The sequence below is a fragment of the Aspergillus tanneri genome, assembly GCF_003426965.1.
Source record: "Aspergillus tanneri strain NIH1004 chromosome Unknown AapTan_4_pilon_pilon_pilon, whole genome shotgun sequence".
NCBI classification, from domain to species: Eukaryota; Fungi; Ascomycota; class Eurotiomycetes; order Eurotiales; family Aspergillaceae; genus Aspergillus; species Aspergillus tanneri.
In genome coordinates, this window is record NW_022984631.1 from 433,888 (window position 1) to 458,230 (window position 24,343).

A 24,343-nucleotide genomic window follows, 5' to 3' on the forward strand; every position below is an offset into this window, starting at 1 on the left:
GAGAGCGAGATCACGGTTCAACGCTGGAATGCCCTGTGTTTACAAAGTGTTGTGTACGGGGCGCAGTTCACCTACCTCCTGCAAACACACCTGCGGTCCTACGCGAATTTTACACCTCTCAAGACCATGACGGCCAGGAGTTTCGGCAATACATTCGTTATTATAACGGTGCGCTGTGTTTTACATCTGCAGTTTACTATTTAGATAAGCGTGTTGCAGGCCAGCACGCCCCTTTCCAGATCCATGGCCAGATATTTCACCTGCAAGGCCCTCTGCTTAATGAAGACGGGGAGCTTCCAGTTTTTGCACAGTTGTGGTTTAACGATTCTGCTTACGGTGACTCCGTCCGTTTAGGTCGAGATTCTAAGCTAAAACCTCATATTTTAGGTCCGCTGACCCACATGCTTGAACAAGTAAATCCTTATATTTCTTTATATCAGACCGCACGCGAGCAACTTATGGCCGCTTAGCTCCGTTCCACCCCTGTTGATGTGCTCCTTTCGCCTCAAATGCATCTTATTTTAGAGGAAGGAGCTGATCGTCGCCGCTACAACGTGCCTACTTCAGACGAGGTGGCTGCAATTATCCCTGATTTAGGTAATGATTTCGGTCGTAAGAACTTTCGGGATGTTCTTTTACAGCTTCGTCGACCCGAAGACAATGCTGGACTAACTAAAATTAACTGTAGCCATGCTTCTTATCTCCCTTTACAGTATCCTTTACTGTTTCCTTGCGGTGAGCCGGGCTGGCACTGGGATTTACGACTGCATGACCCTGATAATACACGTGCAAATCTCCGTATGTCAGCGAAGATGTGGCATTCTTATCACCTGTTTAATTGTTTTCACACTTTTAGTCCCTGGCTACGGGCCGGCCGCCTCTGGCAGCAATATTTAGTCGACGCTTGGGCTTCTATTGAGCAGTCGAAGTTGGAGTGGATTTCTAACCATCAAGAGGAGATACGGGCCGATAGCTATATGGGGCTTACAGACCTAATTGCTCAGGCGGATGGGGATGCGGCTGTTACAGATAATAGGGGCCGTAAAGTTATTCTACCTGCAACTGTTATTGGCAGTCCCCGGAATTTACAGCAGTTATTTCAGGATGCTATGTCTATCTGTCAGTTTAACGGTCCGCCGTCGCTATTTATTACAATGACAGCGAACCCCAACTGGGAGGAAATTCAACGTGAGCTATTTACGGGTCAGAAGGCTGAAGACCGTCCAGAGGTTATATCCCGAGTATTTAATCTAAAACGGGCCGAAATGATTCACGATCTTACTGAGAGGAAGATTTTTGGCAACTCCTTGGGCCGTTTTTTTACCATTGAGTATCAAAAGCGCGGGCTTCCGCATATGCATTTGGTCCTTTTTTTAAAACAACCAGACCGTTTTTTTCAGGCATATCACATCGACCAGGTTGTGTCTGCTGAGCTTCCGGATCCTACTAAGGACAGTGACCTGTATAAGCTGGTAAAAACTCATATGGTGCACACTCCTTGCGGTCTAAACTACAATCCGAATGCACCCTGCTGTGGTTTACACTCCGATACAGGCAATATTTACTGTACAAAGCGTTTTCCAAAGAAGCAATCAGCCGAAACTTTGCCTCAGGAAAAAGGGTATCCTCTTTATCGCCGTCGATGTCCAGAGCGCAGGGGTTTTATGAAGAAGGTACGGTCCGGAATTAAGGTCTGGATAGATAATTGCTGGATCGTACCTTACAATGCCTATCTTTTAAAGCGTTATAAATGTCATATCAATATTGAGGTGTGCCGTGGGTAGATGTTATTAAATATATTACAAAATATATTTATAAAGGCCCAGATCGAACAACTTTACGGGTCGATTTGGACGATGAGGTGACCCGTTACCTGGAGGCCCGCTATACTGGATGTGCGGAGGCCGTATATCGCTTGCTAAGTTTCCCTGTCCACCAGGAATGGCCTCCGGTACTGGGTTTACAGGTGCATGAGCCCGACAAGCATGAGCTTCCGATTCGAGAAGTTGACAGTGTGGACCAAATTCGTGACCGTTTAAGAAGGTTTAGGACTACTTTGATGGGTTTTTTTGATTATAATAACTATGCGGCCCGAAATGGTCTCCCGCGGTATTTATACGCCCATATGCCTCGGGATTTCACTTGGACTTCCCGGGACTTCGTGTGGCGGCCGCGGGAGCGAGGTTTTTCAATTGGTCGAATCTATCATTGCAGTCCTAGGCATGGTGAACGGTTCTATATACGGTTACTTTTAACTGTAAAGGTTGGTCCTATATCATTCGAAGATCTCCGTACTGTTAACGGCCAACTGTATCCTACTTTTAAGGCTGCCTGTACGGCCCTGTGTCTCTTGGAAGACGACCGTGAATAGATTGCAACCTTTGAGGAGGCCAAGGTCTTTCAAGTCGGTCGTTCCCTACGCAACCTTTTTGCAGTGGCTTTAGTCTTTGGAGGTGTTACAGACCCGCTGGCTCTCTGGGAGCGGTTTAGAAATGACATATGCGATGATCTGTCCCGTGCTATTAGCTGTATAAAAGAGCCTCCCGATGTTACAGACCCTCATTTTGATTACGGTCTCTTCTTATTGGCCCGTATTCTTCGTGAGCAGGGCACAGGGCTTAAGGAGCATGGTCTACCGGACCCGCAGGGATCCTGGGCCCGTTGGGCGGCTAACGATACGGATGCGTTCCCACATTTGGCTGTCGAAGAAGACTATATTACAGGTGCAGAATTAGTCAGTCAGCTTAATGAGGACCAGCGCCAATGTTTTAATAAGGTTGTTACTGCTGTCATGGACAATTCTGCGGCCAGTTTCTTCCTCCATGGCCCCGGAGGGACTGGCAAGACGTTCTTATATAGGGCCCTCTACTACTATTTACGATCTGCAGGAAGAACGGTAGTATGTGTTGCTTCCTCTGGCATTGCTGCGTTGCTCTTGCCTTATAGTCGTACAGCTTATTCTACGTTTAAGATCCCGTTGAAGCTTCACTCTGAGGTTACGTGTAATGTGTCTTTGCAGACCGATTTAGCTCGCCGTCTAAGAGAGGTGGATCTTTTTATATGGGATGAGGTCCCAATGCAGCACCGCAACGCCTTCGAAGCGGTTGACCGTTTGCTTAAAGACATCCGTAAAGACGAACGTCTTTTTGGGGGCATTCCAATTCTAATGGGTGGTGACTTTGCTCAGACGCTTCCGGTTGTCCCGAAGTCTCCACGGTCCGTGATAACGGCAGCTTGCTTGCAAAGATCTAAAATATGGAGTCAACTAGAAGGGGTCTTACACCTTACACAGAATATGCGTCTGCCGCCTACAGGTGTAAATCGTGAGTTTGCTGAGTGGTTGGCCCGCATGTTGTATGAACCGGCCTTGCAAGGGCCAATTCAGCTGCCTCCATATATTAAAAGCAGAGTTGTGCAATCCGTTGAGGCGCTCTGTGAGAGTGTATTTTCAGTTAATACTCTGCAAGGTCCCCTGCATCCAAATTTCTGGGCTGATCGCGCTATCCTAACAATGCGTAATAGCTACCTGGCTGAGTTTAACAACCAGATTACGGACTGTATCCCTGGGAATGTGTTTATTTGCTACGCGGTTGATAAGGTAGTTACGGATAAAGTAGCGGCCGACTATGAAGAATTCCCCCGCGAGTTTCTCCGTACTATTGAACTTCCGGGTCTTCCACCGTCTGTATTGCGCCTTAAAAGGAATATGCCCGTTATGTTGCTTCGAAATTTACGGCCGTTAGAAGGGCTTTGCAACGGCACCCGCCTCCTTATTACAGATCTTAAGCCGCATGTTATTCAGGCTCGCATTCTTACAGGTGATTATATGGGTTCAACACACCTAATTCCCCGTATTACACTTGAGTCGATGTCTGGCGAGCTACCCTACACCCTTCACCGCAGGCAGTTTCCGGTTCGACCCTGCTTTGCAATGACTGTAAATAAGTCTCAGGGTCAGTCTCTACAGACTGTAGGCGTTGATTTACGGATCCCTGCCTTCTCTCATGGCCAGCTCTACGTTGCTTTATCCCGTGTTACAGATGTCGAACGCCTCACAGTGCTTATGTCACCAGATGCACAGACAACTGATAATGTGGTATATCCAGAGGTTTTACAAGTTCTACATGCCCGAAGGCCCTAAGTATGAGCTGTAAACTACTAAAAATCTTTAAATCACTGCACCCACTACCCCCCATCCTCCTACTGCTTACGGTCCCCTTTCAAGCCGCCGAGCGTAGCGAGGGTCAACGGCTTGTATTATAACAGAATCATAATGGACCCACCGCAGTCACGTGTGTGCGGGTGGAATCAGAAATACGGCCAGTATGGAGCCTACATTTCGCAACTACGGCCCGTAGGGCCGTCTTCTGGCCCGACTCGTGGTTCCATCCCGCCCCTTTCCGGCCGTAAACATGGAATCGGTTGTTGTTTATAATTCTGCTATACATATAGTCTGCGCTTACATCCATGCCTAGACGCAAGCGGTCCGTCATTGAACCTGTTCCTGACGGTTACCAATATTGCTCTCGCTGTAAAACAATCCGTGAGGTCCTTGACTTTTCACGCGTTGCTCCTTCAGGGGCGCAAGCTTCTAAACAGTTCGCAACATGCTTAACTTGCCGTGTAAGTTGTCTACGCAGCGTTTACAGACCTTTCTAACACTTTTACCGGTTGCTCGACTTCGCCAACACACCGATTCGGTTGCTCCAACAGCTTCACGCCTAGCTTCACGCCCAGTATCCCCTACTACCTCCGTTGCTCCTGCGGCCTCTGAGTTGCCTCCTCCTAATCTACGGTCCGAAAAAGCGTCAGCTGCTCTTCCTAGGCCTCGCCGCCATCGTGTTGCCACTAAAGGCTTCCAGCACTGCTCGCGTTGCGGCTGCTCTAAGGATATACAGGAGTTCTCGTGGGCCGTGCCGAACCGAAATGTTACCGGCGCAAGCTACAGTCGCTGTTTTAACTGTCGTGTTTGTTTACCCCTATGTTTTGCGGTCTTTCTAAATTGGCTTTAGTTGAATGAGTATCGTCTTTCTAACCCTGTACCCCAAGGGTAGTCCCTCCTGCAAACCCTGTTGAAGACGACCCCGACGAGCCGCAAGCGACCCTGATAATGACCCGGCCATCGTACGGGGCTTGCACGGTCCTCTGCCGCTCGGCTACCGATCTCAGATATATTATATAAGACCGTTGGATTTGGGCCGCATGGATCTAGAGTGTCCATATTGCAAGCTTTACACTGGAAGGGTGAACGAGAAAACGGTTCTACACTCCGCAATCCCGTCTTTACAAAGTGTTGCCTTCGTGGTGAAGTGCAACCTCCCCCGTCCGTGAGCCACCATATGAATTAAGCCGCTTATATACTGAAAACACCCCTGAGGCCCGGGAATTTCGCCGTAATATTCGCCATTATAATGGCGCGCTGTGTTTTACGTCTATAAATGTGAAATCTGACAACCGTACCGCTGGCCAACACGGTCCGGTTCAAATACAGGGGCAATTAATCCATTTGCAAGGACCATTACTTGCTAATGAAGGTGAGCAGCCGAAGTACGCTCAGCTGTGGTTCCACGACCCGGCAGCTGCGAATATTGCTCGCTGTGCTTCAGATAAGGTCCTTAATAAATCTATTCTGCAGAAGTTGGACGGTATTCTACGCTGTGTAAGTCCCTTTATCAATATATATAAGACCGCATGGGAACAGTTAGAGGCGGCCACAGTCCGTTGGACACCTGTACAGGTGCTCCTCGCGCCCTCTCTGCATCTTGAAGTCTTAGAGGGCAATGATCGCCGTCGGTATAATCTTCCAACCGCTGGCGAGGTTGCTGCAGTCTTTCCCCGGCCCGATTTGGGCCCAGAAGACAATACTTTAAACTTTCGGGATGTTGTGTTGCGCCTTCGGCGGCCCGAAGTAGGCTCAGGACTAACTAAAATTACCCTGCTCACTCTGCTTACATCCCGTCAGTATCCGTTGCTTTTCCCTACGGTGATGGTGGTTGGCAGTGGGGTCTGCAGAATATGGCGCAGCGCCAAATAGCTCTTAGCCAGGCTTTTTATTCGTATCGTCTTTTCACCCGTACCAACCTGTTTAGCTCATGGCTGTGTGCGGGCCGCTCTGGCAGCAGTATTTAGTTGACGCCTGGGCTACGATCGAGCAGTCCAATTAGATTGGATTACAAGGCACCAGGATGATATACGGGCCGATTTATACACTGGACTTACTGAGCCTTGCCCATGCAGATAGGGATGTGGAAGCGACTATTGAATCTGGCCGTAGAGTTATTTTACCATCAGCCATGTTGGCAGTCCACGTTTTATGCAGCAGCTATATCAGGACCAATGTCAATTTGTCAATATTACGGGCCGCCTCTTTGTTTATTACATTTACTGCGAACCCTAAATGGAACGAAATTTCACGGGAACTATTGCCCGGCCAGAGCTGGGAGGACCGTCCGGACTTGGTAGCCCGCGTGTTTAACCTAAAACGGACCGAATTTATTCGAGACGTGCATACACGTGGTATTTTCGGTAAATCCTACGGTCGTTTTTTACCATTGAGTACCAGAAGCGTGGCCTCCCACATATGCATTTAGTTCTTTTTTTAGCGGGCCGTGATCGTTTTCTTCAGGCCTTATATTGACGAGATTGTGTGTGCAGAGCTCCCTAACCCTGCTGACGACCCGGAACTATATGAACTCGTAAAGACACATATGATCCACAACCCCTGCGGTCCGGACTTTAATGCAAAAGCCCCTGTTGTGATAAACATCCTGACTCGGGTAACTTATACTGTACCAAGCGGTTCCCAAAGGGCCGTATAATGGAGACACTCCCGCAAGAAAACAGATATCCCCAGTACTGTCGCTGTTGTCTGGGTTCAGGCCGGTTTATCAAAGAGTTACAGGGCTGTTTAATTAAAATTAATAATAGATAGGTGGTCCCTTACAATCTATATTTTTTAAAGCGGTTCAAAGCCCATATTAATGTTGAGATCTGTCGTGGTGTTGAGGTATTAAATATATTACTAAATATATTTATAAGGGTCCGACCGTACAACTCTTCACATTGACCTGAACAGTGAGGTCAGCCAGTATCTTGAGGCCCGCTATGTTGGGCCGTCCGAGGCTGTATGGCGTCTTTTAGGTTACCCAGTTCATCAAGAATGGCCATCAGTACAAGCCCTACAGGTGCATACTCCCGGTGGCCATATAATCCCATACCGTGTTGGCCAGTCTACGGACCGTGTGCGCCAGCTAGCGGAGGATTACCGACTATATTAATGGGTTACTTTGCTTACAACGCGTATGCGGCCGTAAAGACCTGCCTCGCTATCTTTACGCCCATATGCCCCAGCATTTTGTGTGGGATTCGTCCGGTAGTCAGCAGGTGTGGAGAGCCCGTAAGGCGGGCTTTGCTGTTGGGCGTATGTATCATTGTCATCCGAACCAGGGTGAGCGCTTTTATATACGATTGCTACTAACTGTAAGGGTTGGCTCGATATCCTTTGAGGACCTTCGCACTGTGGATACTGTTGTGTATGACACCTTTAAAGAGGCCTGTAAGGCAATGGGCCTGTTAGATGATGATCGTGAATGGATTGCTGCATTTAACGAGGCGGCTGTTTTTGCAACCGGCCGCCAACTCCGGAACCTTTTAACTGTTGCATTGGTCTTCGGGGACGTTACGGAGCCGCATGCGCTCTGGGATCATTTTAAAGATAGTATTTGTGGTGATCTAGGCCGCAGGATTGACCGAATGGAGAATCCGCCAAGTCTAGAGGACCGTCATTTTGACTACGGGTTGTACTTGCTGTCCGGCAAGTTATCTGAGCACGGTAAGACTCTGAGTGACTATCAGTTACCAGACTTTTGCGGGCCATGGCATGGTACAGCATCCGATCATATTATGACTATGCCCGATCTACGGTCTGAAAGCCTGGGTGTTACCACCGTGGATATGGTACAGCAGCTAAATAATGACCAGAAATCTTGCTTTGAACAAGTCGTTGCAGCTGTAGAACGTCGGGAGGCAGCCAGTTTTTTTGTGCAAGGTCCGGGAGGGACTGGAAAGACCTTCCTGTACAGGGCCCTTTACTATCACCTGCGGTCTTTAGGGAAAACAATACTCTGCGTGGCTTCTTCTGGAATTGCCTCCTTGCTTCTACCCTACGGCCGTACAGCTCATTCTACTTTGGTATTCCCTACAGTTGAATGAAACATCAGTCTCTTCTATTAATATACAGACCGCAAGGGCTCAATTCTTTAAGACGTGGACTTTGTTATTTGGGATAGGTGCCATGCAGCACCGATTAGCTTTTCAAACGGCCATAATTTCCTTACTGATGTCCGTAACGACGAACGACTTTTTGGTGGAATACCATTTTTAATGGGCGGGGACTTTGCCCAAACTCTTCCGGTCGTACCAAGGGCTCCACGGTCCGGTATTACTGGTGCCTGTCTGCAGAGGTCATTTATATGGCCCCAGTTGACGCTTCTTCATCTTACAGTCAATATGCGGCTGCCGCCTACCGGCGTAAATCGGGCTTTTGCAGACTGGCTGAGTTATATGTCTTATAAGAAGGACATGTACGGCTCACTGCAGTTACCTGTATTCCTACAGGATAGGACCGTACAGTCCTTGGAGGAGCTTTGTGAGCGTGTTTTCCCACCGCTCATTACATGGGCAGCAGGACCCGGATTTCTTTGCGGGCCGTGCTATATTAACCATGCGTAATATCCACCTCGCAGAGCTTAATAACCAGGTTACGCATCCCTGCCAGGTGATCTGTCGGTCCGTTATTCTGTTGATAAGGCTTTCAGGATAACGTGCATCATGATACAGATGACTATACAACTGAATTCTGCAGTCGTTGACCTGCCGGGCCTTCCACCTTCCATTTTGCCCTGAAAAAGAATATGCCTGTTATGTTGCTTCGGAATCTTCGGCCGTCAGAGGGTCTTTGCAATGGAACACGCCTTTTAATTACGGATCTATTACCGCATGTTATCAAGGCCGGGTGCTTACAGGCGACTACTGTGGGATAGAGCATGTAATCCCGCGACTACGCTTTATTCAAATGCTGATGAGCTCCGTTTAACTATCCGTACACAGTTTCCGGTCCGTCCATGCTTTGCAATTACTGTAAATAAGTCACAGGGCCAGTCACTGCAGACTGTAGGAATTGATCTACGGGTTCCTGCTTTCTCCCACGGTCAGCTGTATGTGGCCCTCTCCAGAGTTACGGATGTCAAGAATCTGAGCATCCTATTGTCACCGTACGCAAGGACAACCGAAAATGTGGTATGGCCTGAAGTTCTACAATGTCTACAATATCCTACGGTTAGTGTTTCCTCTGAACGTTGACTTCGGGGACCAGCCCCAGGCCGCAGCCTTTATAAAACACTAATCACAGGCTGTAAAACCCTACCCGAAACCCCCTACTCACTCCCCTCTTCGTCGTCTCCTAGGATCTCACGGTCCAGACTGTCAAGGTCTGGATCCCCTACCGGCTCGAAACCGGCGTCCTCTGCAAAATCGTCCGCAATTAATGTGCAAGCCCGGGCGACGGCCGCAAGGCCAGCCGCAGCCGCGTCGAAATTCGTTGCGGCCATGATAAAAAGCCGGTGTAGCCGGCGGGCATTGCGGATATTAGCAGCGGGGGCAGCGCGACGGACTGTATACGCCCCTAAACGGCCCACTCCCCCCGGTCCCCCTCCTCTGCCTCCTCTTCCTCTTCCTCTTCCTCTTCCTCCTCTTCTTCTTCCACTCCTTCTTCCTCCGGCTGGGCTGTTACGGTCGTTAGCTGATATCCTTACAGACCGAATAGGGTTTACAAACGGCGCAGGGAACAGCGATTTCCACTACTGTTGTAGTGGCAATTTGCACAACTACCACCAAAGCGGCCCGCGGACGAAACGCACAGGGTAAAGGGCCCATAGCCCGCGCACAATGCGTGCATTGGGTCGTATTTAAGGTGCCAGTTGCCTGGCCCATGACTGCTTCTGCATTAACGGCTCTGCGGAAGTTTGGTCTGGCCCCAGCGGCCCGGAATTGCGGCTCGCGGACAGCGGGGAAGGTTGATAATTGCCGCATGGCAGAGGAGGTCTGGCCCGTAAAATTGGTGAGGTCGAGGTGCCTGGCCGCCAGCGACCCGGGGCAGGTCCATTAACTCGGTGGGCCATGGTAGGGTCCGTAAAAAATCAAAATATTTGACTCAAAACTTTTGCGGATCTGAGCTCTGAATCTACGGGGGATTGTGGTTCTTTATATATTTCGGGCCTTTCTATTGTCCTACCGATCTGTAAGCCTCTGGATAAGCCCTTTGCATGTCATTGAATAGGCTTCTTTATATATAAATTCACTACTTGCTATTGTTCTTCGCCCTAATTACGGCCTGTTTACGGCTTTATTGTCTATAATTCTTTGTGTTCGCGTTGATACGGTCCGAATCAGTATCACGTGTCGACCATAATAGGAATAGCGTCAGGCAGACTTCAAGCCGCCGAGCGAAGCGAGGGTTTAAGGCTTGTATACTTAAGAGGAGATAAAGCACTGACGAGTTAATATGGTAACCAAGTTTCTCCGTAGTGAATGGCTTGCATTGAACGCGAGGGACTAAATGGAGCTGTCTAACTGCATGGTAATAGGTGTTATATATCTTCGTCCCCATCCAATCCTTCACTGTGTTGTGTTGTGTTCTGGATAGGAGATGTCGTAGCACTGGATAAAAGACAATGCAGTAAGTGCAGAACATCTGTCCGGCAAATCAGCGCAATACTCCAGCGCTAGATTGCTGAAAAAGTAACTTATCCGTGCAGGGCTGAGACGGGCCACCCAAGAGCGCTCTTTTGACTTACTCTCCATGGCGTGGGCCTGTTCTGCGCCGGCACCTTAGTCGGGGAGCATCCCGGGATCGGGCGTCATATGTTGCCCAAACAATCCCCGTTTGTATTATAGTGGAGGAACTAGAGGGACTGGCATGTGGCATTTGTATGGATAACGGTTATCTTAAGTCCTCGTTCGAAGAGGGAATAGACAATCAACAACCTTCTTACAAACCACGGAGCGCACCTGCGTAAGGGGAATGTTGTCTTCTCTCCTGCCAGGCTGAGCTGTCTCAGAGTGTCTCCTTGACCTACTCCTTCGGAGTTCTACCATTGCCCTCTTATTCAGCATCGCTGCGTACATACCGGAATGGTTGGGCGCAGTCGCGATCGGGTTGCAGTGCTGAGTGGTCGGTAACCGGAGTTATAAGAGATAATCGGAAACCGGGGCGAAAATGTTACCGAATCAACGATCCCGATCGAAAAACATTATCGACCGACGATGGGACCCGGGGTGGGTGGTATCGGGACGGCTCGGGAACTCCTGTTGGCGGACGATGGGACGGGAGCCGGTGTTGGTGGTGTCGGGACGGGCTCCGTTCGGCATTGGACGGTCGACGGGGATTGTACGGGGTGGGGCCGGTCGACAGTCTACGGGGACTGTAGGGGGACGGGTCTTACGTCAGCGACACACAGCGTACTGTTCGATTATTTGGGGGTCTGAAGTGGTTGTATTCAGAAGGATTCTCTGCCCAACCCCTCTATGAGGAGTATTGGGTATATATATTCACATGATGTCCCAATATGGACTAGCTTTATTCTGACACGTACGTGGAGTGTCCGGGGAAGTGCGCAACCGGACCTCTGCGGGCCGCCGTATTCCGCGCGCAAACTCCCGTAGAGTGCAGGGACTATCTATATACAGGCAGAAAAGGGAATAATCCAGGGATACGGTAAAGAGCTTTTGCACCGTCATATACGCAGCCAGGGTTATATAATTGCTCGGTATGAATCTCTATTTTTATTAATATTTATACTAATTTCTTTTTTTTTCTACTAGTGACCGTCTTTTCTCCATGTATCGAACAATACTTCCGGATGCCATTGATTGTCGGAATCTGGATATGCAAAGACAACGAGGAGAATATATTGTACCAGGACCAAACTGGCTTTGGTCAGTGGATGGATATCTAAAGCTTGAGTGTAGGGATTAAATTATGCTGCAATTTGCCTATTCCGCTATATAATCTGGATTTACTGTGGGATTTCTGCTCGTACGGCAGTTATGTTCTTCGACAGTATCTTATACTGTTCAAACTATACAGATTCAGCCGAAGTTGATTCGATCAGATTATGGCTCAGAGATTAATCTTTTAAAGCAGCACATCTCCAACTTCAGCAAGCACATAATCCTACTGTACAAGAGAATGATTGTTGGATCACCGGATCAAGTACGGAGAATCAGAGAATAGAGGCCTGGTGGGGAAAGCTAAGTGAATCAGCTATGTACAAATGGAGAGTATGTTTTTTATCCTTTTTTTATAAAAATATACTAATACTTATAGAATGCTCTCCGTGCACTTAAAGAAGAAGGTCTTTTTACAAAGGATTCTATACCTGATCAGATTGCTTTGTACAGTATTTATATGCCTATTATTCGAGCAGAGGTATATAATTTTGTCCAAGTATGGAATGTCCATAGAATTCGACGCCAAACAAAGCGTCCAAATTCTGTTGCTGGCAAGCTGTACATGCTGTATCACTATCCGGATGAAGATATTTCTAATTATGGACTACCAGTGCAGAATGATACCGTACAGAGACTTCAAAGAGATGTCCAGGAATATGATATGTTTTGCCTAGCTATACAAAACTTCTACTAATAGCATTTAGAGCTTGATCAATATCTTCCTGCAGAAACCTTGCAATTTTGTCGTACACAGCTTCGGGGATGGGCTTTGACCCTGAAAATGTATTACCAAATGGACTGGATGCCGATCTAATACCATTTCGTACTGAATATCTGCAGCTACGTGAGGCTATCACCTTGCATATTAATATGCAGTCTGAGCCTGTACTGGGATTACTAAGTCGACCGGTTGGGGCGCTTGACTGGGAGCCTGACGTGGCATAGCAAACAAAGTATCTTTTTTATATCTTGTACGGATTCCTATTCTCTCTGTTTCTCTTTTATCTGTACAGACTTATAATTCTCTTTGCAAATGCGGCCATCTTGGTCAAGGTTCTGTGGCCTGACCGGTCAGCGTTATCTAGAAGGTAAAGCATGTCTTGATTGTGGCGCTTTACCTTCCATTTTAATTGATTTAACTAATTCTCCTCCTTCCCGTACATCTCATGCATTATCTATCTCCCAACAATTCTCTTCTTATCCCCGTACATCACAGCGGCAGCCAGTATTTCAACTATTATCTAGACGGAGCAGACAGCAACATATCACCCGTCCAACCTCGTACAAAGCTACAGTGGCATATTATCGTCGGGTCATTAATATGGACGATCCAAGAGCATCGAAAACACTAAGTGAAATTGGTTAGTATAAAGATTATAAGCAAAATAGTCAATGCTAACCAAAATAAGATAGGATTTAGATCCGAATTACTGCGCGTACGGTTGATAATATTAAAGAGTTTATCTCTGAAGATCTTTTACCTGGCATAATTAAACATCCTCTTTATAGAAAAGAGGAGGATGAGACATTTCAACTAGCTACTAAAATTAAAGGACGGGTACCAACGTTTATTAGCTATACACTATCTGGACGTCTAGCAATTGAGGACCTACTTACTTGGTTTGAATATTGTACGGTCAATGGTGAGAGAGACTACCAAATCTTCTTGGTAATTGAGCGCTATCTTGCACCGTACAATGATGACTTTCCTATTAAAAAAGAGAAGGAAGAGAAGGTTAAGATCAAAAAGAAAAACAGAAAAAAAAGGAGAAAGATCCTCTTTTTCTAAGAGAAAGCTCTGAACAGACTTCTACTTTACCTATCTCTCAAAAAAGATCTATTCAATCTTCATCACCAGGTAATTCGTTTTTTGTACAGAAAAGGATTCGTCTCCAAGTGAGCTGGCTTACCGTACAAGAAAGAAGTATGCACTAGGTGAGAAGGATAAGGAGAGAATAAAGGAATATGGCCCTTTTTTTGAAAAAATAAGTGAGGTATTTGAATATGTACAGCCTTAGGCAGAAAAAAATATAGTGAATGTTTTGTACAGAATTTGTAAAACCCTCCAAATTCTCTCACTTTTCTACATGAATCCCACTACAATTACTACCTCTACCACCTTTTACCCCTTTTTACCGCCCACCAAAATGTCGTACGTACATAAAACTTGTCGAGATAATTAAACTTAGCATAATAAGTGTTTCTTTAAATTTTTATAATAATCGGACAAGATTTTGTTGGCTAATTTTAATGCTTTATATAGGCTTAATAATAACAACCGTCGCCATGTCCCCCTCCCCTCCAGCTCTTACATTGGATGGCTGGTTTCACCATATGTACGAGAGCCTGCCTGCTGGACAGAATCCAGTCTTGCCAACGAGCCAGTCAATCTCTTGGCCAACTACGTACATACTGATATAGGTCGGCAGCTGCTGGCCCTTCCAGGGCAAGACATTGTATTTATCCGCGGCAGGATAACTCCTTGTCATCTTATGCAGCATCGTCCGTCGTATATTAATGCCTTGCTTATTCAATCCCGTGGGCGGACGCTGCCAGTGCCTTGTGAGAGATGCCGCACTCCACAAGGTATGCGTCCTTTTACCGAATGTCGCCATGTACTGGGTGTATTCGGCGGTGCATGCGCCAACTGCAAATGGCCGGATCTGGCTGCCCGCTGTACTGTACGGGATGAGCTCTGGCGGTCCGTAGCATATCCACTGGATAGACTACAAGAGCGGGTTGTTGGCCTGGGTACTGGAGGAGAGCATCAGCAGGCAATCGGTTCCTCTCAGCAACATCCAATTAATTTGGACGCTGAAGAACGTGAACAGGAGAATCCGATTGCTTTATGTCGGTCAGCTGAATACGCGTATGAGCTAGTATCACCGATTATATAAGAATATGGATATGCATTGAAGAAAATGAGGTCTCTAAGGTCTCTAACTATCTGAATCTATCTGGGAGAGCTGGAAAAGGTGAAAACAAAGGAATAAAGTCGGACCGAGCGGATGCTGAATAATGGGTAATATTGGCCCACTTTGGTCGACACTTTATTAGACGATGACCAGGAGGAGGGAGGGGATAAGGATCATCCTATTCTTCTTTAGGTAGGTGTAATTTTTTATATGCATGCACAAGCACCAATACCTGCACCTGCACGCCTAGTTGTACAGGCCCTGTGTACAACACCTAAGCATGACTTGCACCTTTACGTGGTGCTTAGGACTAGTAGCCATTTATATGGTGAAACCAAGCAAGTCACATGGGATGGTTCTGCCGGCAGAAAATGAGAAATTATTTTTGTTGCGGAGTGGACGTAATGGCTTGCCGTAGGTGGGTGTGCACTGTGAAGGCACTAATATTACCACCAGGACCCGATGTGTCACCTGGAACGAGAGCTCGGCGGACGGGGGACCATTGCGGAGGTGGAAAGGAAGGTGTACCGGCCAGGAGCTGGGAACACTCTTGGAATGGAACAATTCTCGAAGGTCAGGTTGATCAGCCAGCTGTTCTTTGACGCTATATGAGATCTCGTCGCTTCTTTCTGCGTCAATACTATTGAGTTGTCAGTCATTAAAACTCCTGGTGTTGAAAAAGTGATCCTCGAAGATCTGAAAGCCTTCCTTACCAACCTCGCCGTATGTTAGGCTATCGACTCAGTAGGTTTAGCACGCAGGGCTCCACAGCTCGATAGCAGAATATGCGTATATCTTGAATAAATGGTAGCCATTGGCCTAGAAGCTGGAATATTCTTGTTGCTGGCAGAGGCTTTCCATTCAGGGACTCGGGAGAGTTGGATGGTGGGTAATCGATTTCGACATGTTGGAAGAGGCATCTAGCAACATGTGCCGTACACTATTTGAGGTATTGAATAATTCCCATAAATCGCAGTCTCTTAGCTATGGATCGTTAGTACCTAATGGATCCTGTGAATACAGGAAGCTCACGTTCTGAAATATCAATAGTAATAGCTCATGAGGCAAGTCCAAGAGCATGCTGGGCAAAACTCTTCCTGGTCGGTGGCGAAAGGTTAGTTAGGTGGGGGTGGATTTGAGAATGGTTTTGCTTTTTGAAATACCAGTGTTAGCTCGAAGTATCCTGCAACTCCCAATATTGGTTGATTGCTTTTTACGTCCCTATGGTTGAGTTTAGGTCCGCTGCGGAAACTCCTTCAGAACAAGACAACATAAACAAAAGGAAGCAGGGAAAAACCAGATGGCATACGCCGAGAATAGCTTTCTCCCAGTTCAATACCGAATTGAAGCCAGGTGATCTGTAAATCTTATGTCCGGGTAAGTGCATGAGCGTTTATTTAACCGGTGGAAACGGCAGCGGTGGTGCAAAATGATTAAGGTAAAATTGCCCGCATCTCGATTACGGTGAACGGGCGAGAACGTGTGCTTCTACATTTAGGGCTGGGCAAATAAGCATAGATCCTTCCCCGCATCCCAATAAAATGACTGCCCTGCCCGTTCCGTCAGTAGAGGCGGGCTCGGTCCTTAGAGGGAACTTTGGTGTGTCAGTCGTTCAAGGCATCTAGTCCTCCTGCCACACACGGTGCTTACATATCTCAAGCAAGACTATCTTAAGTTGGAAAATGTTCTCTACTGGCGGACTCTGAGCGGTGGCAGAGCAGCTGGCAAGTTTGTGCGGCTGCCAAAGGACGCCTACACTCCTAATTTTATTGGCCTACTAAAACAGATTTCCTCCCATTATCGCGGCTACATGGTTTGATTCGACCAGAACGCGGGAAGAAGATTTGGCGCACCTTCTAATGGTGTTCTTGTTCCGAGGTGCCATGACGGGCCAGAATAACGGCGATTTGACTTTGTCCAAATACTGGTTGAATGATAATCTATTGTACAGTATGGACATGAATGGATGAGCTTAAACAACAGGGCGAAAGACGACTACGGCATCGACAACTTCCCGATGCACAGTATGTACAGTAAACTAGGAGTCAAGGCAGGTCTTGGCTTCCTCATGCACCAGATGATGAACGAGCACTAGTTCCCAGCAACACGGAGAGGTACCTTGCCATCGCTGGGGTCTTCAACGCTTTAGACCACGAGATCGCACTCGCTCGAGGTTGGACGATCGCGTTGGAAACTACGCGGACGCGGCTGCAACGTGCTAAGGCCGACCGCCTAGATAACTGTTCGTCCCGACGGCTGTGATTTCAAGGCGACGACAAAATAGGGAACGATAGCGTTCGCATACCGTTCCACGGGATCGAACGAGTCTGTTGGGCTGATTTTCTACTGTCCATTGAGAAGACCAATCCTTATTATTGATCCATGTCTCTCGCCCCTCCCCGAGCCGTCGTCGCGCGTACAAAACATCCACCCCGACCTAAACCACTGCTGCTCCAGATTCGTGACCACATCCGAGAGAGTAATGGGTCTCTATCAACGACGCACCCGAAGCCGTTTGATGAGCTCATGGGCATCCTCGAGCGCACGAGACGACGGTCGGGGAGGGCTCACGGAACAAGCATGTCAACAAATGCACGCCATATACCTGCCTCTTTTCACCGCAATTCCACATCGTGAGAAGAGGAGAGCCATTGGAAGCTTGGGCAGAAAGTTGGATTTAATTCTGATCCAGCTTGTGAGAGCAAAGAGCGGGCAATAAGGAACTCCGAACCCGACCCATGCTGAAAAAACAAGCAGTCTCGGGCATAGGGTTAACCAATGCGTCAGTCTAATGCGATTAGCCGATAGGCTTCTACTTGCACACTGCCTGGCTTGGAGTGACCAGGGCCTTGGAATTCTTACCGACAAGATGATGGTTGCCGGTGGATACACCCCTAGGCTGCAGTTAATGCCTATGAGTCTCCTCGGTTCCTCTGCACGTATAATTCATATGCAGCCAGATACATTCGATCGGCATTTACTGTGTCTTTGCCATTCTGTCGCAGGGTGGCGCTGAGCGTAAAACGTATTCGACTCGGGTAACTAGAGACGGACGTAATGTCCGGACGTAGCAAGCGACGATTATCATTCCAGTAAAAAGGCAAGATGTTAGGTCTCAGTGCGTCTTGGTTTGCAAGATTCAGATACAGGTCCTCGATATGCGGGATGTAGAGGTCCCCAGTTGACGTGTCTCCCGTCGTGGCCGCCTGCCTTAGACACGATTGAATGTGATCTGTGTAGTCTTTGAACTTTTCCGATCTGTCCTTGCAGCTCACTGATCGCAAGAGCATGGCGTTTTCGACTCCGATTCCGACCAGGAAAACGGGGAGGTTGTCGAACGATTCGAATGAGAACCTGTTTCCAGTGTAAAATGTCCATCGGGCTTCATCATAAATCTGACGGCTTACAGACATAATGGCCAGTAGATTGTTGTCGGGATTATACTGCTGCCAGAGCCCACTTCTGTGGGGATCAATGTCTGTATAGCGCAGGTATTCCCCAAAATTAACCTCTTCGAAACAGAGAAGAAATCCGTAGACCATAAATCGCAACTCTGGACAGGCAGTATTCCTAGGTCAGTGAGACACGATCAAAACATGTAACATAGCAGTGAGATAGCCGCCTGCTCGCTAATTCAGGTGAGCAACAGAAAGTGCAAGGAAAAGGGACAATATACCCGGGGGGACGGAGAAATGGAAATGGATCTTCACGGAGAAGAACAGTGTCCTCGTCAAAAGGGAGGGACCATTTGCGGAGATTCATACTGCCTCTTCCCGTCCATGATTCAGGGTCGAATCCACAATGGCGCCGATAAATAACATGCTCAGTAAACCGCCGACGCGACGTGATTATCTTGCAACATGTCCAGCATCTGTATTTGCGATCTTCATCGGCCTCGTAGGCCGAAGGATAAAGGCGGCGGATGACCTGCTCAATCTGCAAGACATCGTGGATCCCATCGGCTGGAAGACGCCAGGCGCCAATGTACTCAGATAGGTGATTATAAAGCGCTCTTTTGTTGGCGTATCGCTTCCGACAGAACTGACATATCTTTGTGGACCAGGGCATCTTGTCCTAATGTCCAACTAGATGAGACCGGGAAGAACGTTTGACGTGTGCAGACGGAGCAGAGACAATAAATAACTTGTACGGAGTATCGAGCTTGCTCAACGCAGGATTTGCACGCAAGACACCACGTGTGCGGTCTGGGTTGCCAGGACAATGCATCATCCTGACAACTTGTGAGATTCGAGACGTGGAATGTAGCTCATCTCGCATGTCTTCTGAAGTCCAGATGCGCGCATTCCTTCAACTACCTGAGATATTTGGTTTATGCTTCGATTTTAATTACAGAGGCAAGTGGTAGCGGGTAGCTTTTGTGAAGGACAGAGAACTACTGTTCGAATTTCACTAAACGAGTATCCAGCCGCGGGATCATATCCATTTTAAAATTCCTCATGAGTGCCCTCATTTACTAAGGAAATGTTTGATATTAGTGCAATGCGTGAAACTATTCACTGATACTTCTGCATGTTTGCTGCTACGTATATTCGACCGTGGTCAGACAGTCGCAATCGGGCTACCGACGCTCCCTCTTAAGCAAACTGTGGCCACAGAAGTTGACTAAAATAACTGATCAGTCAATTATTCAACATAATTGCCTTTTATGTTTGTTGTGGAACTCAGGGAAGTGATGCGCAGGGAGCTATTCTATCAGCTACAGTCCAACTAGCCTAATTAGGAAGTAGATGTCATTCAGTGGAAACACCAGGAATCACAGTATCTCAACCAACTGAGTCTCTCGCATTCCTATCTGGGTGCTCAACTAACTAAAGGATTCAGGGGTTGAATCGATCGTCAGATACTCCGCACCGCCAAGTCGGGCGGATTTCAGTGTTTCCGTAACAATGTTAAAATGATTGATCATTTTCATCGCATTTTGATCATTATTTTTGAAGCTCTAGAGATTGCATAAATATGAGCTGCTTGTACCTCTCCGTCGCTGTCACCAGGTTTGTTGGAGGACCCCGAGGTGGACCTTGTGCTGAAGCCATTCAGTCTAACGAAAATATTGTTGAGGACGCCAGCCAGCAAGCCCTGGAGATTACGCGGGAAATCTGATTGAGCGGGCCGCCATGATGCAGAGCGTCCGAACGACAGGCCCTCTGCTAGGGGAGGCCAGTCCAAATATTGGCGAGAAATGTAGACCTTATGAGAAAGGTCAACCTTCGAGGGCCGACCGGACCATCCTCCATTTAAAAAATTCAGGAACAAAATCAGCCTTCAATGGATTAGAAGCAAACAATGTTTAAATTACTGGTCATCAGGGTACTCTCCTACCGAGTAGTAAAGGTGCATCTTATATTTAGCATGACTGGTTAAATCTTCATTTTCTGGCTACCTATCACTATCTGTACTAACCAGATGGGCTATTGCATTTTACCTTAGCAAAAGATGTTTAGCTACCATAGGACTTTCCAGCTGCCAACAAATCATTGTGGAACTCGAATATCCCGCGATATGAGGCCAAAGAAGCAGTTGCTGATCGTGGCCTCTTGATAGACAAGGCAGCCTCAAGTTTCGCGAAAGAAATGTCAGCCATTTCCATTTCGAAATCAGCCAGCTTTGAGAGGTGTAGCCTCATAAGATTTTCAATTTAAGCTGGCCCAGATATGAACTTAGGAAAGTTTAACACATTCAGATTTTTCTCTACTTTGTCGCGTTCAACACTTCCCAAGTCGTTACGCAGGCGTGTCTCGACGCCTTCCGTCGAAGCCAATCCTGGAGTATATATTTCTCCGTGACCGTTGGGAAGAAATCCCTTCCATTGCTGACTTGGCAGAGTATGAACATAAGCACGATCGATGAACCAACATTATCTGCTCCCTGTCCTTGCGCCCACTTGCGAAAGGTGAGGCCTTCCTTCCAGAACACTCGCCCCAGAGCAGAGACTTGCTGGCGTTGATCAAAGTCTCGAGTAGAGACTTGTGCATGGGAACAACCAGCAAGCAAATGGCACCTCATCTCTATAAAGAGGGTCCTCTGATCATATTCATTAGCACGTTGTATACGTGGAGAAGTGGCCAGGCATTTCCATGCTTGGATAGCCTTGCGGAGTTGTGCCTGCGCATCGTTCCAGTCCACTTCATTTGCCTCATCTTGCCTCTGGCTATTCGGCTGCTTGAAGGGGAATCTGCAGGGCTGGGAATGTGGACAGCCAGTACTGATTTCTGCGAAGATCTCGCACACTATCTTCTGATACAATTGTTGCATCGTCTTCCCTTGCCAGCGGAGTACCTTGTCTGCATGAGTTTCGAGTTGCTGGCCGATAACAAAGAATTCAGCCAAACTATATAGAATTTGCGTACCCAGCCCAACAAAGCATCGAGCAATTGTATAGGGAAGTTAATGAGAGTATTAAAGTGTTGAGGGTTGACTCTGCCATAGGCACTCGTCCGTCAAAAATATCAATCTTGGATGCTCGTTGAAGTAATAACTGGCTCTTAATAGCGGAAGCATGGGTAATCCAGCTAGGAGTTGACGAGAATAAAGGTAGGTTTGAAAATAGTTCAACATGTTTTAACATCTGGTTTGAAAGCGGTGCTATGACTCTTCGAGCCGCAGGCCTGTCTTTGCGCAACGGACAGATATTCAGGACACTAAGAATGTATGCACGAGAGATTGATAAAAGGCTGTAACTTGTCTTAGATATCTAGAGATGGTTACTATACACGGGCTCCGGGGCGGACAAGATAAAAGCTCGTGCCTTTACAATGGCTTCTTTATATATTTCTTGAATAGCTTCCGGACACAGGGACATTGTAACTCGAACAGTCAATACAGCATAAGCTGTCTCCTCTTTGGAATTTTGTGAACCCCGGGAGCCGTCAGGTTTCTGGGTTAAAAGTGTGCGGGATAACGTTTGGAAAAGGACCATTGGTAGCTGGAAGTACAGAAGGTCGTCAGGCAAAGCCTTTAACGTGACCTTGATCATATGACGATAGATATTGTGCAAGACATTCGGATATCGACATCATAGCATAATACGGCGAAAGATTCTGTTTTGTGTCAACCAAAGGCGCCAGGTTTATTTATTCTTTAATGCCTTACCCATTTGTCATACACCAAGCCATCTGTTTCCCACCAAGACTTGCAAATATACCGTATGCATTTCTCAATCGAATTGTAATAGTCTCCATTACTTGATAGGTGGCATAAACACTGCAGCATATGTGCATTCACTGTGACACTGGGGTAGGCTGGCCGTTGGGAAGGGATTTTCCCTTGGGATTTCCCTCCCGAACGGGACCAGGACGGAACGGGACCAATTTCAGGAAATTTATGGGAATTAGGGATCTTAGGGAATATCCCATTCCCTAGATCGGGATTCCCTCTAATTTCTATTCGGGAATGGGACGGGAAACGGGACCGAACTTATAGATGGGAAGGGAATGGGAATATCCCGATTCCTGGGAAAATCCCATGGGAATTTCCCTTATTTTAATCACGTGATAAATAACTACTTTATATTACTTCACATAGTAAAATTTCTTATTTTTATACTATATAAATTTTTAGACTATACCCTATTAGGAAGTGGGACGGGATTCGGGATTCTTTGTTAGGAAATGGGATGGGATTCGGGATCTTAGGTTAGGAAATGGGACGGGAAACGGGACCTAATTTCTAAAGTAAGTGGGAATGGGAATTTCCCATCCCGAATCCCTTCTAATGGGAATCCCTTCCCAAAAGTCTTGGCACGGGGTGGGAATCAAAATGTGATTCCCATGGGAATATGGGACAGGACTGAAACTCGCCCGGGATCCCGAATCCCGTCCCAACGGTCAGCCTACACTGGGGTTTCGCTCCCGAGCATATGTTTCGAAATGCTCCGCCGCTTTAAAATGTGTAATTAATGCATTTGGGGAGCAAGAAACGCCCATTAAGTGGAGGTATGTGAAAGTTCGAACAGTGTCATCATCTGGGTCCACGCAAAATCCTTCCGCTGAGCAGTGTTACTGTAATTACCTTGGAGCCCACAACAGATACACATGCTTACCGAAGCTAGTCAGACCGTTGCCTTTCTCCACGCATTGCTCAAGAATACACTCCATATACACTTCATGTTATTCAATGGCTTCGAGTCAAGACACTCGGTCGAAAATCCAAAAAGTAAGTAAAGTGTCGAGGACCTGAAATGTAAGCATTGTTTAGATATTCTTAGAGTACTAGACTCACCCACGCTATCTCAAATATGGTCGTGGGAGACGTAGTGGGAACGCCGCTGAGACCTTTTCCGATCGACTGATCGATGACATGTTGTAGATACGATGCAGCCTCTTTATCCCATGATGGATTTTCCATTAAATATACAGCAGTGGATGCCGGGGAGGAAAACATAGACCCTATTATCTTTAAATGGGATAACCTGCTAAAGTCCACAATCCCGATAAACCCCTCCAATGAGAATAATGAGGACAGTTGCTGCAACCCATATAGATCTTCAATAGGGAATTTAGATAATTTTTCTCCTCTGATACTTTCAATACGACTTCTCTCAGGCATACCAAAGACAACATTTTCCTTTTCAAGTTGTTCCAATATAGTCGGAAGCCAGAGCTCGAATCCAGTAGGCAAGGTATTATCCGTGATATCGATATTCCAACGTGGCAGGGAGGATTTGATAAATACAATAGCCCGAGAAGCACGCTCGTGAAATATATCAAGCTTGCTTTATGCTAGATGCCTTGACTCCTTGATACGCTTTATAATAGCAAGGAGCGCTACGAGCGTACAGCATATTCGTTCAATGTCCCAAAAGGATTTCCCCAACCTCCATCCTGAGATTGGCTATCAAGTAAGGCGTCGAAACATTGGGGAAATGCCCATTCCGAGGTACCGTCCTTCGTCCTGACCATAGAAACCCAGGCGGTGTCATATTCGCTACTCCTAACATTGGATAGCCTATACTTTGGGTCTCGGTTGCGGAGCATATCGTTGAGAAGGCCATTTACCTGCCTTGTGAGGCTTTCATTTCCCATATTGCTGTAAGCAAACTGCCGGCTCTTGTTGAGATATTCTCTGTAGATTTGTCAGTGTTGGAGAGAAGATGTCGTTAGAGTTTGGAAGTAGTTACGACGGAAAGGAGCACTGCAATTGGAATTATATCCTACATCAGCTATGCTTCCTGCAACATGTATATAGAAGGGGTGCAGTGTTCCTTTCACTACATGTGACCTATAAAGGTGAACTTTGTTGGGGATAGACGCAAAAAAAATCAAAAAGAAATGTAACGGAACATCAGGTTGCTGGGGCGCACTATAACATAACCGGATAATCTTGAAGTCTTTATCAACATACAAATGAAATATATTATAAAAGAATAAGTGTAGTACTATCTAGAAGGGCATTTTAATCAA

At 47.0% G+C, this 24,343-nt stretch overlaps 5 protein-coding genes across 5 annotated transcripts; 1 reads left to right on the plus strand and 4 right to left on the minus strand.

The window, feature by feature from the left end:
* Positions 1-9,337: 9,337 nt before the first annotated feature.
* On the minus strand, positions 9,338-9,608 carry ATNIH1004_005396 (uncharacterized protein; the record flags this gene model as incomplete). Its single annotated transcript, XM_033570050.1, has 2 exons — positions 9,338-9,387; positions 9,443-9,608. 2 exons carry the CDS (start codon positions 9,606-9,608, stop codon positions 9,338-9,340), a joined length of 216 nt encoding a protein of 71 aa, XP_033426082.1.
* A 74-nt stretch (positions 9,609-9,682) lies between these two features.
* On the minus strand, positions 9,683-10,089 carry ATNIH1004_005397 (uncharacterized protein; the record flags this gene model as incomplete). Its single annotated transcript, XM_033570051.1, has 2 exons — positions 9,683-9,783; positions 9,831-10,089. 2 exons carry the CDS (start codon positions 10,087-10,089, stop codon positions 9,683-9,685), a joined length of 360 nt encoding a protein of 119 aa, XP_033426083.1.
* Positions 10,090-11,286: 1,197 nt separating this feature from the next.
* On the minus strand, positions 11,287-11,796 carry ATNIH1004_005398 (uncharacterized protein; the record flags this gene model as incomplete). Its single annotated transcript, XM_033570052.1, has 2 exons — positions 11,287-11,480; positions 11,652-11,796. The coding sequence occupies 2 exons, from the start codon at positions 11,794-11,796 to the stop codon at positions 11,287-11,289; spliced, it is 339 nt and encodes a 112-aa protein (XP_033426084.1).
* Positions 11,797-16,465: 4,669 nt separating this feature from the next.
* On the plus strand, positions 16,466-17,186 carry ATNIH1004_005399 (uncharacterized protein; the record flags this gene model as incomplete). Its single annotated transcript, XM_033570053.1, has 4 exons — positions 16,466-16,523; positions 16,589-16,737; positions 16,876-16,948; positions 17,002-17,186. The coding sequence occupies 4 exons, from the start codon at positions 16,466-16,468 to the stop codon at positions 17,184-17,186; spliced, it is 465 nt and encodes a 154-aa protein (XP_033426085.1).
* A 650-nt stretch (positions 17,187-17,836) lies between these two features.
* ATNIH1004_005400 (uncharacterized protein) lies at positions 17,837-18,992 on the minus strand (the record flags this gene model as incomplete). Its single annotated transcript, XM_033570054.1, has 2 exons — positions 17,837-18,494; positions 18,601-18,992. 2 exons carry the CDS (start codon positions 18,990-18,992, stop codon positions 17,837-17,839), a joined length of 1,050 nt encoding a protein of 349 aa, XP_033426086.1.
* Between the last annotated feature and the right edge of the window lie 5,351 nt (positions 18,993-24,343).